General features: G+C 37.3%; 1 protein-coding gene across 1 annotated transcript in view; it reads right to left on the bottom strand.

Annotated features, from left to right (window-relative positions):
* Positions 1-6,016, bottom strand: part of LOC150091759 (glycerophosphocholine cholinephosphodiesterase ENPP6-like) — a 63,233-nt gene extending 57,217 nt beyond the window's left edge. Inside the window, exon 1 of the mRNA XM_090376805.1 lies at positions 5,658-6,016. Within this exon, the coding sequence (XP_090232931.1) occupies positions 5,658-5,916 (259 nt within the window). The 5' untranslated portion in view covers positions 5,917-6,016. The remainder of the gene's footprint in view (positions 1-5,657) is intronic.
* Positions 6,017-14,444: the final 8,428 nt, after the last annotated feature.

Raw genomic sequence — 14,444 nt, 5'->3', positions numbered from 1 at the left:
GTGTGTATATAGCAAGTAAATGGACAAGGACAATACAGTAGTTGAATCAAGATAAAAAGAAGGGTGATAAATGAAAGAATATGTATATAAAATTTCGAATATATTAAATAAAAGGCAAATACCAAATACATGTATAGCCAAGATTACAAGCCAATAAATAATAAAATTAGACCGGCAACAACCGGAACAGCACCGGGTTCAAAGTTTGAAATATCGCAAAATGTAATATTTCCCTTTTTGAATCTACTAATTTCACATTTTATATATAATGATAAAAATTAATCACTGTAATTTGCTTTGTAAGAAACTATCAATAAAAATTATGATTTTTAATTTTATATGGTATTAATTATAAAACTGAGCCATTAAATTACGAGCATTCAGATTTATACATTTTGTATATAACGTAAACAGACAAAACACTTTTATCACATATTTTCATTTTCGATATTTATCTTATCAGTATTGTGATTTATTACAATACTAATAATATTTCATTTCCCATTGTCTCAAGGGTGTAGAAATTCCTTGTTCAATGTTAAAAACATTTAGCTACAACTTGGAGATTCAACGTGGTGAAGTTCAGGGCAGTTCCATTGTACTTGAGTGGTGTTTATTCATACACACACACACACACACACTTAGACATACCCACATGTAGAGATGTATACATGTACATATGTATTACACACGCACAGGCTTCTTTTTCTTCCAGTCACGTAGCTCCCTGAGTAGGTGTTGGGGCCAACAAATTCTTCCAACCTCAAGCGTTTAGGGCATAAGCCTCAAGCTATGAAGGAGTCTAGACTATGTATAAATATAGTGCAAATGCATCAGGAATACATAGCTGTATCTGAATAAATCAGATTATTAATAAAACGGCATCGTTTTAAGTTATATCTCATATTGTGAATACCTTCACAACGAGTTGCCATGATATTGCACTACTTCGAATAAGTAACGCTTCACCTAAGGAGAAGACTAATGTTACTTATTCTCAGATGGATACCACCACCCAGAAGAAGGGCCAAATAGCCCTGAAACGGTGCCGTCTGGGTGGTGGTATCCATCTGAGAATAAGTAACATTAGTCTTCTCCTTAGGTGAAGCGTTACTTATTCGAAGTAGTGCAATATCATGGCAACTCGTTGTGAAGGTATTCACAATATGAGATATAACTTAAAACGATGCCGTTTTATTAATAATCTGATTTATTCAGATACAGCTATGTATTCCTGATGCATTTGCACTATATTTATACATAGTCTAGACTCCTTCATAGCTTGAGGCTTATGCCCTAAACGCTTGAGTCTAAATACATGATACACCATCAGGCATCTCTCATATTGTGGAGTTATACTTCATAACTGTTTTGCCATCATTGCATCACTTGGGTACCTACCCACTCACTGACGAAGGGCCAAATAGCCCTGAAACAGTGCTGCTCGGGGGAGCTTGATGATGTCCGGAGTTTCCGAGAATAGGTAACAACAGCCTTCTCCACTGGGGAAGCGTTGCCTATTCGAGGAGTTTATGAGTTTTTGAGTGGTGTGAGTTGAAGGAGTTACTGTCCCTTTCATTCTTCTACACTGTTTCTTTTCCTCTTCCACTCCTACTATAACTTTCCCTCTACCTTTTTTGCTTTTCTAAGTCTAATAGGGACAAGTGGATATTCGAGTAGATATTCACATACATACATCAAATAGCCCTGAAACAGTGCTGTTAGGGGGAGCTTGATGATGTCCGGAGTTTCCAAGAATAGGTAACAACAACCTTCTCCACTGGGGAAGCGTTGCCTATTCGAGGAGTTTATGAGTTTTTGAGTGGTGTGAGTTGAAGGAGTTACTGTCCCTTTCATTCTTCTACACTGTTTCTTTTCCTCTTCCACTCCTACTATAACTTTCCCTCTACCTTTTTTGCTTTTCTAAGTCTAATAGGGACAAGTGGATATTCGAGTAGATATTCACATACATACATCAAATAGCCCTGAAACGGTGCCGTCTGGGTGGTGGTATCCATCTGAGAATAAGTAACATTAGTCTTCTCCTTAGGTGAAGCGTTACTTATTCGAAGTAGTGCAATATCATGGCAACTCGTTGTGAAGGTATTCACAATATGAGATATAACTTAAAACGATGCCGTTTTATTAATAATCTGATTTATTCAGATACAGCTATGTATTCCTGATGCATTTGCACTATATTTATACATATTCTTCCAACCTGCATCGACCTTGTGCACTACGAGCGGCATCGCAAACTGTCATGCCCAGAAGTTTACTGATCCAATCCTTCCACTTAGTTGCAGGTCTTCATCTGTGCCCCCCTCTTCCTCACGATTTTTCCTTCCACAATATTCTTCAACAGAAAGTTTTCCCTCTTTGGTATTTGAGTTTTCTTCTGTTCATGCTATGAAGAAGAATTTTAGGCTTGCCAATTTTATTTAATACCTACTCATTTGTTCTTCGATCAAGGTAAGAAACGCAGTATTCTCCTATAACACCACATTTCAAATGCCTCAATTTTCTTCCTGTCAACTCTTTTCAAATTCCATCCTACACATCCATAAGTGGCAACCTGAAAAATTAACGAATCAATGATTCTCAGTTTCGTCTTGAGAGGTAGATCTTGACCTCTCCATAATTTCGTCAGATCAGTGTCAACGTTTTAGCAATTGCTTGTCGCCTATTTGCATCATTTGAGTAGTCGCCATTTTTATTTATTCTTGACCCTAAGTAATCAAGTCTTCGATACCTTGCCCATTAACCTTCACTTTACTGGTACCAAGATTATCACCAATCACCATAATTTTAGTCTTACTCATTCAGAAACAGTCCTTTTTTCTTACTCGCTTCACATACTCTTCTCAGAGTTTCTTTAAGATGATCCTTGGAATTGCAAATTAGCACAGTATCATCTGCATAATGAAGATTGCTTATCTTCCGTCCTCAAATTTTGATGCAAGTGCCTAAATATTCCAAAGTTTCACGCATGATATCTTCTGTATAAAAATTAAAAAGGTCAGGTGACAAAATGCAGCCTTGCCTGACACCATTACCGATTTTGAAAAAAATTGGTGTTGGTTTCTAAACAACGTGCGTGAGTGTGTGTGTTCGAAAGAATACACACACACACACACGCATGAATGTACAGTATACTAGAACAATGCATACACAACTGCACAAATTGAACCCTCCTTTACACTAGAATAACTCAACTCAGCTGCTTCTCTTGTCAGATAAAGAAGATGCCCTCTTGGAACCAGAGATATATGCAGCCAGAAACACACACTGACCAAAAAAATACACACCTTTATTCAGTATCGAATCGGGCTCTCTTTGTTTCGAATAACAGCAAGTGTGCAGCACTGCATGGATTCTATAAGGTGTTTTATTGTGTTTTGTTCTAATTGTAACCATTCTTCCAGCAAGATATGGCGTAGCTGCGATAAAGTTGAAGGAAGAGACTTCGTTTCCGAATAGATCTCCATACATTCTCAGTAGGTAATGTGGGGGAGGAGTGGTCAGAGAAGATGGTGGAAATCCGAGTCATGTTCTCCGAACCATTCTAGCACGATGCGCTGTTGCGTTGTCATCCATAAAGTGACCATCACTTTCGGGATAAAAGTGTAACATTGCAGGGTGCAATAGATCCGATACAAAATTCAGGTACTCCCTGGATGGCATTCGACCTTCCATCAGTACCAACGGACCCAGTCCGTGCCAACAAAACAATCCCCCATACCATGTGTCATCCTCCAATGTTTAGGTTGTCTTAAGCCAAGCAGGTCCATCGCTTCGTAAGGTTCTCGCCACACTCTCTGCCTACCATCAGTGCAGAACAAAGTGTGATTCGATTCGTCTGACCACATGACTTTCTTCCATTGTTCTATTGTCCAATCACGATTTTCTCAGATTTTTCTGAAAAAAGGGACTTCCGAATAGGCAGGCCACTATGAATACCCAATTCATTTAATTCCTTGCGCATGGTACGCAGAGACGGACTGGGTCAAAAATTCTTACCGTGGAAAACAATAGAATATATCGGAAGTCAGAGAGTGTAATATTAAATATCACAGCGGCCTCCATCGGCTTTCGGCCCACCGGGATTTCCCCCGTAAGTCTTATGGCCAGCCCGCCTGATGGCACGGATTGAAATAGGGTAGTTCTGCACACTGAATGTCCTATTTTCCCGTAAAGTCCTCCTCGGAGTATGACGCTTTCGCTCTTTTAAGTATTATTTTTCTGCCACTTTTACGCCTTTGAGATGTGGAAGAACCGCTTGCTTGTTTTCCACTCATTAAAAACGTTTGAGACGGATGCTTTTGAGTAAAAGAAAGAAACAAAAGACAAAATATGCTTTTGAGTAAAAGAAACAGAAGACAAAAGATGCTTTTGTCTTTTGTTTCTTGAATCGTGGTTCCTGTTAAGCGTGCACCCACGATAAGACTTTTTTTCAGTCTGACAGATCACACGTTTTTTCCATTTTGGATTCAGATTGCTGCAGTCAAAAAGGCCTGTGCAATCTTTTTACTCAATGAGTCTTTTTACTTTTTATCACTCCAATTCACATTTTTGTTTACATCTGTTCGTATTTATTTGCATTTCTTCTGTCTATGACTGTCTTAATGGTTCGTATTTTTTGGCCTGTATGTGTGTATGAAATTGATGAATCAATATCAAAAGTTTTACATATTCATTTCAAATCCCACTGCCGAGTTTAACAGTACAGTTTTATCATAATAAATAACTAGGGGACTCGCCCCCTGCTCGCTGCGCTCGCTTCTTTTGATAAAATAAAATGAAATACTTACAGGAGCTTTCGACATTGTGTGTGTCTCTTCCTCAGCTATGAATACACAAATACGTTACTATATCTATATAATATCGGCGTAGATACACCATAGACAACTCTTAAAGAAAAACTACGATCGTAGTTTTTCTTTAAGAAAGAGGCATCATTTCATCTGTATCTCATATTGTGCTCATCCTTCACAACGAGTTACCAAGTATTGCACTACCCCGAATAAGTAATGCTTCACTACCTCGAATGAGTAATGCTCAGACTATGCACAAGACTGGTCATAAATTCAAGTAAGAACAAGACAAACTGTTGGATGGGATGGATAGGTGAAATGGAAGTTTTTATTTTTATTTTGTTGATGCTGTATAACCTTGCTCTATTTCATCATTTGCCACTATTAATACTAACACTATTAATACTTATCACGCAAATACTGCAATGGGACTCGAATGGTACTGCTATACGCTTGGTAATTGGTTAAAAAAAAAAAAAAAAAAAATGTATTAGTTATTGTGGAAAGGGTGTTTCTTGTTGCATTTCATTTACCTCACGAAAAAAAGTAGGAAATGCTTCCATTCAAAATTAAATTCCTCTATTAGAATGATCATACTGTGACAGCTAAACAGAGGTGCCTGTACACTTCGTTTTATCTATTTACTTTTAGCTTTTTCAGTAAAAATATCCATGGGACGTTAATGAGTATAGTTATTAATATTTTATTTTAAATATTCCGAAATAAGTAATTACCTTTACTCTGTTTTTGATTATATTTCAATAAAAAGCCTGAGTGACCTATTGGATGAGGTTTCCCGATGTGTAAAACAGAGTTAACTAGAGGTTAGGAAAGCCATATTACCTGTAACTAGTGTGTACCAATTGGGATAGGAGTTTGATGGGAAGATAGGAGTAACGTACTCGCTCCTGACGCCGTTCTCGGCAAGTTTCTTGAATCCTGTCAAACCGGAATCTGTCCGCGGATAGTCCCAACGACATCCGTCGATCAAAATCAACATCACTTTACCTTTTGAACTGGTCGTGGCCTCACTTAGCGCCACAGTCAGCGAGAGAACCCCATAGAAGGTTCCCACAATGTGTGATATCGCCGGACGGGCCATTATCCTTCTTAAATAGGATCGTTAATGGGAAAACATTCAACTCACAGAGGTTACTGAATCGGCAGGTTCCTGCAACAAACAGGCGTTCCTCGTGCACCAAGCATGCTGCAGCGACTGACCTAGCGATTCTCCCGCCACGCTAGCTTGACAGTCGTGCGGCTAGTCACGTGTTTACGACTTGCACGTGGTGGAACTTAGAGAATCAGCGTAGCTTCATCTGATGAGCTGTGCTCTCTGCATAGTGATTAAGCAAAATTTATAAGCACCTGACTAGGGTATTTATTTGTACACCTACCCAGAAGAATAACTATGGCGACAGCAATTTATGATCTGGTGAGTTCGTGTATTAAAAGACTATTTTTCACAGTTTTATTAATGTTATCAGTGGTGAACTGCAAATTAAGGTTACACACGGCCAGCGGCATTCACAAGATAGATTACAAGAAACAGCATCGTATGTAAGTCATGTGAGCTTGAACTTTAAAGTGCGTGTTCTTCATTAAGCACTCTTGTGCTTGACCACTCGGCTAAAAGGAGGACATCAGGAGCAGAAGTGGAGGAAAAAAGGAAGATATGGTGTTTTAAAAGCGTGAAAAGTTGAACAATGTCAAATTTGTATAAAGTGCCTGTTGAACACGGAACATGAGAGAAAGAGGGACTTGTCTTCCTTTTTCCGGATGCATAGTAACCTTATATAAGAAAATGGATACCAAAATTGTCAAATATTCTATTCTGGAGTTATAAAAAATTATTCTTTGAGAATAATCTAGGCATTTTTAAAAATAAGATAATTACATTGGTGTTCTTATGCAGTTAATAAAAATTGCTGTTTATTATTAAACAAAAATGTATCTCCAAAATGTTATGTAAATTATGAAAAAAAAAATCACTGAAAAATCTCTCCAGATCCATGAATTGTGTGTTTAACTGAGTTAATTATAATGGCGCTTGAAGCGCTTCTACTGCATCGTCTGTTCACTTTTTTACGACTGGATTTTTTTTTTCTCATACGTTTGACTTTAATGATGTTTTTATTTCTTTCCTTCAACTATTATGCAGATCTAGGGATACCTCGCTTGTGTACCATTTGCTCCAATTCTCTGAAATAATTATAACAATTATATTCCGTTAGAGTATTAACGTATTGAAAATACTGTTTGTCCAGGCTCTAAGGTCCACGTTTATAGATATTTTCATGCTTGTTGGGCACGATTTCCACTTAATTATTCTTTTTTAAGTGTTAAAAAAAATTAGATTTCGTTTAATTAGCATAAGCTGCTTATGGGAGAAAAAAATTTCAACTAATCAAATCTGTAATAGTCTACCCAGAAATCCAAAAGAAACTCAGACCCACTGAAAACCAGAAATATCAATGAGCTGGACATGCGGTCAGAAGTACTAAGAGAGTTCTAAAACACAGTAACAAAAATAATGAACATTATTTTTATTTGAATACTTCTGATTTTCTTTATTTTCGACGATTTTCCTTGTTTTGAAAAACGAAGTACTTCTGTGTTGTAACTCTTAGTCCGAATAGGTTGATACTAGCAGTAGAACACGTGTTTGGAGCCAGATAAAACAGATTCGGAAAGATAAGCTCAGTTTAGACATTGATAACAGAGGACAACGCCTGATATGAGTGTATTCTTCCTTTGATTGGTCAGTGTTCCAGAGAATTCGAATTTTAAATTACAATAGGTTTAGAAAGCTCACGTATCTCTAAGAAGCAGAAACTTTCTTTCATTGATTTGGAAGAGGGCCTTAAAAAGATCAAAATGTAAGGGTACATAAAAAATCTATGCACTTTGTCAGTTGTAGGTTTTTCCAGTAAAACTAACATGAAATGAATGTAGGTATCTGTTAAGTTTCAGCAGACAGGTTTAATCCTCAAAAACGAAGGCTGAGGAAGCTGTTTAATAAACGAAAATGATTATGACAACATCATTAATATAAATAATATACTTCGCATTTTTATTACTTTTAAATGTGCTTCAGGTGCCAGATTTTCTGTACGAAGGAACTAATTGTCTCAGGAGAGACCGATTGGACGCCTTGGGTTTGGCTGTTCAAAATAAGCGACAAGGTAAAACGTGCCTGAGTTAGGGTGCTTACACGTAGAAGTTGCACTGGTCAACTGCTTTTTATGTATTCATAACCAGTTTCCGCTTTATGTTGCTGCTGGTTTCTGGTAAGCAGCTACCTGCGTTCTTCGTGTAAGCACTTGTAACGTGTAAGCACTTGTCTCAGGAGCCGGTTACATGTTTTCCTTCCAGAAACTCGGATTTTTCGTCCAGCAAACCTACCAGAGGTTTTTTAATACCGTTTTACCACTTAATACATGCCAAATGCTCTTTTCCATGTACTGTATTATTCCTCTCTCTCTCTCTCTCTCTCTCTCTCTCTCTCTCTCTCTCTCTCTCTCTCTCTCTCTCTCTCTCTCTCTCTCGGGGAAGGGGGAAAAAACATGGACTACATTTCTACAGTATTATGAAAAATAAGTTTCTTAGAGAAATTGATTTTTTTTCAAGGCTTTTTATGATTTTGATATGATCAGCCGAAATCCATAAAAATCCAAGATCCGGCGAGATCAGGTCCCATGATAACCGGATTCGAGAAGTTCGACTTTATATTTAAATTCAGTGATGTGTATGCGAAACCTAGTCTGAGACCATCTAACACAGAATCGAGCGAAAAAGGCTTTGGAAATTTTGCGATCCAAGCAGGATTGACCATATTCCTTAAATCACCAGAAATCCTATATCGGAGATTGAATTGGGGAGAATGCACTTACAAAAATAAAATCTCAGAGTGATTCCTTCGCGAAAAAAAAAGTAGCCGAGTTCCGACTCGGTTCTGATGAATAGTTTTAGTTTTGATTACCCGAGGTTGAAGTACAGAGGTTAATTATTGCGAGGATAGATTATGTGACCGTTAAAAGGTTAAATAAAATAAACTATTTGGCTGGCACTGATAGTTCAAGAGAAGTGACCCTGAAATCATGTCTTGGTAGTCTAGAACAGTGTTTCTCAACATTTTTAATTCATGCCAGACATTTCAGTTAATTGATATTAATCTTCTGAAAGCCCCAAAGAAACTTATTGATATGGAAAATTTGCTCTGTATGTGCTCTATAACTGCGCGTGACTTATGGTCGGTTTTTCCGATTGTGAAATAAAGTTCTGTTTGTACGAATACGAATGTAATGAAATTTGAAATAATAATACGTTGGATTTTTCCTGAAGTACGTGACTGAGCTAGGTATTATTCTGATCAATAAACTTGTAGCTCCCGTTTTTTTTTTTTTTAATAAATTTACAAAATTATTAATTTTGTAAATTTATTTTCAGCAGGTTTGTATTAGCAGAAAAAAATCATTATTTCCTTGCTCACTATAATTAGAATTAAAACTTTAGTTAAAGCTCCAAGAATACTAATACGTCTTTTCGTAGTTATGAGTAAACGAAAGACATAAAATAGTAGCGATTTGATCCACCTGAATCTTCAAATGTTACGTTTAATCATATAATTAAATTACTTCCTTTTTGCTTTCGAAAGATCAGGCCAGTTTCACATCCTGTCATTTCCTTTCCAGTCCTAATTGAAAATGATGTTAAGGGCCCTGAAAAGAAGTCGATAATACTAAAGACAAGTGAAGCAGTTAAGAAGCAAAATGCCATTGATGCTTCTGCTTACAGCAGCTACCAATTTAATTACATGCATGTAATTCCCACGTCAGATTGTAAGTACATAAAATTTTTTAAGAGCTTCAGCTAATAACAGAAAAATATTTCCACTTAACCGTGTTGTCACAAAAGAACCCACTTGAGAACACCAGAAGAAATGCTATCAGATTCCCCACAAAGTTTCGCTGGAAACTGGCCAGCGTGTAAGGAAGCAAGTTATTCATTATTTTATTATTTTTTTTTTTGAGTTGCAAAGACAATATTAGTTCTTTCGGTCGGACTGGGCGTTGAAACTGTTCTAAATGTGTGAAAATTATAAGACGCGTTTTCACTAGAGGGATTGTAAAAATAGTGCTACTGTGATTCCAATTACCACTAGTGATAAGCTTGTATGATTATGGAAGCCAGGAACAGTTCAATTTTCTAATCGATAAGTACTTTAGACTTCAGAGATAATGATAATGTGTTTATATTCTAATATCACTATGAAATTTCCAGTTTGTCCGAAAATAATAAAATATATGAATATTAACGTAAACTTTTAAATTATATTTCCTTTATTAACCAAAAAACGACAAAAAAATAAAATAACCTTGAAAATTATGTATTTTTTTAGAATTTTAAAAAAATTCCACGATATTTAATAAAATTGGGAAAAATAAATTAACTGAATAAAAATATTATCGATGTTTATAAAATGGAATAAAATATGATTTGCAAGTTCCTAATAGTATACGCAATTCTTTTCGCATTCAAGTCACGTGATATTATCAATCCTGAATTGGCTGAAGAGAAAAAAAAGAGTGAGTAGAATACAGATGAAAGAAGTTATTAAATGTAACTTTTGCTGAAAATACCGTAGCAATCTGGCCAATGTTCCGGACCTTTAATTGACTCACTGAAATCTGAATCATACAACTACTGCAAGTGTAAGCGGCGCCACTTGTCGCCTAGCAACAAATGACATCACCAACAAATACATTTCGCCAAACGAATGCAAAAATTTGCATTTATAACCCAGTGAACGCATTTTGAAAAATATTTATTAAATCTTCGTGATAGATCGCGAAGATTTAATTTACTTCCTTGTAAAAATTATTACCTTATAAAATTGTTTAATCTTCAAAATTTGACTTCATTTTCAAAAGTAGCATAGTTAGAAATTATCCGTGATGGACGAATGAACTGTCAGGAACGAATAATCAAATATTATTATTATTATTATTATTAACCATATGATGCAAAGAAGTCTGAGACTTTTGCTGCACCAGCCAAAAAAAAAAAAAAAAAAAAAAATCAACCTGAGTTACCTTGAGAGAGAGAGAGAGAGAGAGAGAGAGAGAGAGAGAGAGAGAGAGAGAGAGAGAGAGACGTAGTAGGGAATCACCAAGAAAGAAAAGAAAGATAATATCCAGCTTGGGACCCTAGGTGTGTCAAGCCCATACTCACCAGATGTGAGTCCCTGCTGATGAATTTCATTAAAATGACATTTCCGATGTACAGTACATTCTACGACAGCAAGCCAAACAAGACCTTTTTCATCTCAAATGAGGGTTTTTTTTTTTTTTTTTTTTTGCATAATTTGCCCCCATCCAGCTAGATGACCCAAACCTGTTAAAATAGCAGTTATATTCGGGCAAAAAGCTTTGTCTTTCGACTAACCACTGCTATGAAAACTGCTTATGAGACACTCTATTATAACCACTGCTTATAAGAGACATATGTTACCCAATTTCTGGGAAATATACTTGAAGAATTCCTTACTCTCTTTGGGAATCTTCTCTTCTGTAAATACAGTCAGCATAATAGGCACCTTTAATAAAACTTCCTGCTAGCCGCATGCTCAAAATCCGCTATTTTTAACACTTATCTTCAACTTTTTCAATTTTCATTTGGGTTAAATCCTATTAATGGGTGCCTTAAACATTTTTAAGACCCCTACATTATGCCCATACAAAAACTTCCAAATTGCATATCAAATGCAGTTTATTCTGAGGAAGAAGTCAAAAATAACAACTACCGTTTAACGGAATTGATGAATTTATGCAGTGTCATTACTGATCACTTGATTTCAAGGTTGGCGAAAAATCACATTTTGCAAAATATAGTAGTAGTAGTAGTAGTAGTAGTAGTAGTGGCACTTGATGCAAGAAAGCAAGTGTAGGAGCTTATGCAGCATCAGCCAAAAAAAAAAAAAAAAAATCACACCATACCCTCCAATTGCCTGTCCAGTTCCTCCTTAAATTTATTTAACCTATCAACCTCCACAACGACAGATGGAAGTTTGTTCCAGCAATTAACCACCCGCTGGCTAAAGGCAAATTTCCGCACATCTATTCTACATCTATCCTTTCTTAATTTGAACTTATGTCCCCGTAGGTTCGTATTCTGAACAAGTGGGAGGATCCCATCAGAATTCAGCGTGCTCAACCCATTCAAGGCCTTATAGACCTCAATCAGATCACCGCGCAGGTGCCTAGTCTCCAGCCACTGCAATTTGCAGAACTTAAGCCTCTCTTGGTAAGAGGATCCCTTCATTCCCCTCACCAATCGTGTTGCTCTTCTCTGTACACGCTCAAGCAAATCTACATCCTTCCTAAAATGAGGCCTCCAGACCTGTACGCAGTACTCAAGGCGTGGCCTGACCATTGCCTTATACAGAGGGACAATCACCTCCTTTTCCCTGCTAGCAAAATTCCTATATATCATTGACAAAACCCCATGACCTGCCCTAGCAGCCTGTCTACATTGCTCAGAAAACTTCATATCTGACTGCACAATTACTCCCAGGTCTTTTTCATTTTCTACCACCTTAAGTGTAGTACCACACAGTTGGTACGTTTCTCTGGGGTTACTTCTACCCATATGCAGTACTTTGCATTTGTCAAGGTTAAACTTCAGTTGCCACTTCTTAGCCCATCTGCCCAAATTATCTAGATCCTGTTGCAGTAGCACACTGCCATTACTGTCATTAACAACCCTGCCAACCTTCGTGTCATCTGCAAACTTCGACATTAAGCCTGATATACCTTCATCAATATCATTGATAAATATACAAAACAACAGTGGACCCAACACCGAACCCTGTGGGACTCCACTAATAACATTAGTCCACGAAGAGCAGCACCCATTGATTACCACCCTCTGTCTTCTCCCACTTAACCATCCTTTTATCCATTGTAGCAACTTACCCTTAATACCATTCTGCTCCAATTTGTACAGTAGTCTTCCATGCGCAACAGTGTCAAAAGCTTTCCTGAAATCCAAGTATATGATATCAAAATTATTTTTTGCATCCAGTTCCTTTGTGACCACATCATAATAACCAATCAAATTTGTCAGACAAGACTTTCCCTTAACAAACCCATGCTGTGTCTGAATTATTGCTGCAGTCTTGTCTAGATGATCCTGCAATGCATCTTTAACCAGTGACTCCATTATTTTACCCGGAACAGAAGTTAAACTAACTGGTCTGTAATTATTCGTGTCACCCTTCGAACCTCCTTTGTGAATTGGGGATACATCTGCACATCTCCAGTCCGCGGGAACCTCCCCTGAATCCAAGGATGCTCTCATAATTATGGCTAAGGGTTTGCTTAGTTGCTTTGCCGCCTCCTTTAATATAACTGGATAGATCCCATCCGCCCCAGGTGCCTTTCTTATGTTTAACTTCAACAATTTCTCCTCCACTTTGCTCTCAGTTATTACAAAATCTTTAAGCACACTGCTACAATTTGATAACCTTCTTCCATTTTCAAACTGTAATGATTCCTCACGTGTGAATGTAGATGCAAAATACTCATTCAGTTTGTTTGCTATCTGAGGAGGATCATCAACAGTCGAACCATCGATGTCAAGTGGACCAATCATATTCAGCCCCTTCCTTTTAGAGTTTATATAAGTAAAGAAATCCTTGCTGTTTTTCTTAGCATCTTTTGCCAAAGATTTCTCGTAATCCGCCTTTGCCTGCCGAACCTCCTTTGTGACCTGATTACAGACTAGCTTATATCTGCTACAGGCTTCTGCGTCGCCTGATAATTTATATGCATCCCATGCATTTTTCTTCTCTGTCACGAGTCTCATTATTTCATTTGATAACCATTTAGGCCTAAACCTTGAACAATATTTCTTCATCGGTATGAAAAGTCTAGTAGCTTCCACGATTAATTCCTTGAATGCTTCCCACTTAGAATTTACTGTTTGTAACATCGTCAGTCGATCCCACTGTACAGAATTTAAAAACTGTCTGAGACCACTGTACTCCCCTTTACGGAAGCAAAAACCCTTTCCTTTACCCCTGACGGTAGTTACCTCTTTGAGTAAATCCCACTTCAGCACACTGTGATCACTGCCACCTAGTGGTTCCTTTATCTGCAAATTCTTAATACACGAATGATCACTGCTGATAACCAGATCAAGAGTATTACTTTCTCTGGTTGCCTCTCGAACATGCTGCTGCAGAAAACAATCATCCAATAAATCCACAAAAGTCTGACTAGTGTGTGAGTGACCAACCCACAAGTTCCAGTCAATATCTGGGAAGTTAAAATCCCCCATTATAAGACATTCTGATTTACTGGCCCACTCTATTTCTCTGTACAATTGTTCATTGTACTCATTCGAGTCATTAGGCCTATAACACACTCCTACTCTTATTTTTGCTTTTGCAGTGCTTATGTCACACCAAACTGACTCAACAGTGCACTGTCCATCTATATCAACTGGATGCACTTCTTTTGATTTTATGTTTTTCTTAATTAACAGCATAACACCTCCTCCCTTTCTGTCCTGTCTATCCTTTCTGTACACATTGTACTCCCCAAATTCCAGTTCTGCATTCCTTAT

The sequence above is a fragment of the Mastigoproctus giganteus genome, chromosome 1 (genome assembly GCF_048544385.1).
Source record: "Mastigoproctus giganteus isolate SK-2022 chromosome 1, ASM4854438v1, whole genome shotgun sequence".
Lineage (NCBI taxonomy): Eukaryota > Metazoa > Arthropoda > Arachnida > Uropygi > Thelyphonidae > Mastigoproctus > Mastigoproctus giganteus.
Note: the sequence above shows the minus strand (reverse complement) of the source record. Positions and strands in the feature narration are given on the sequence as shown.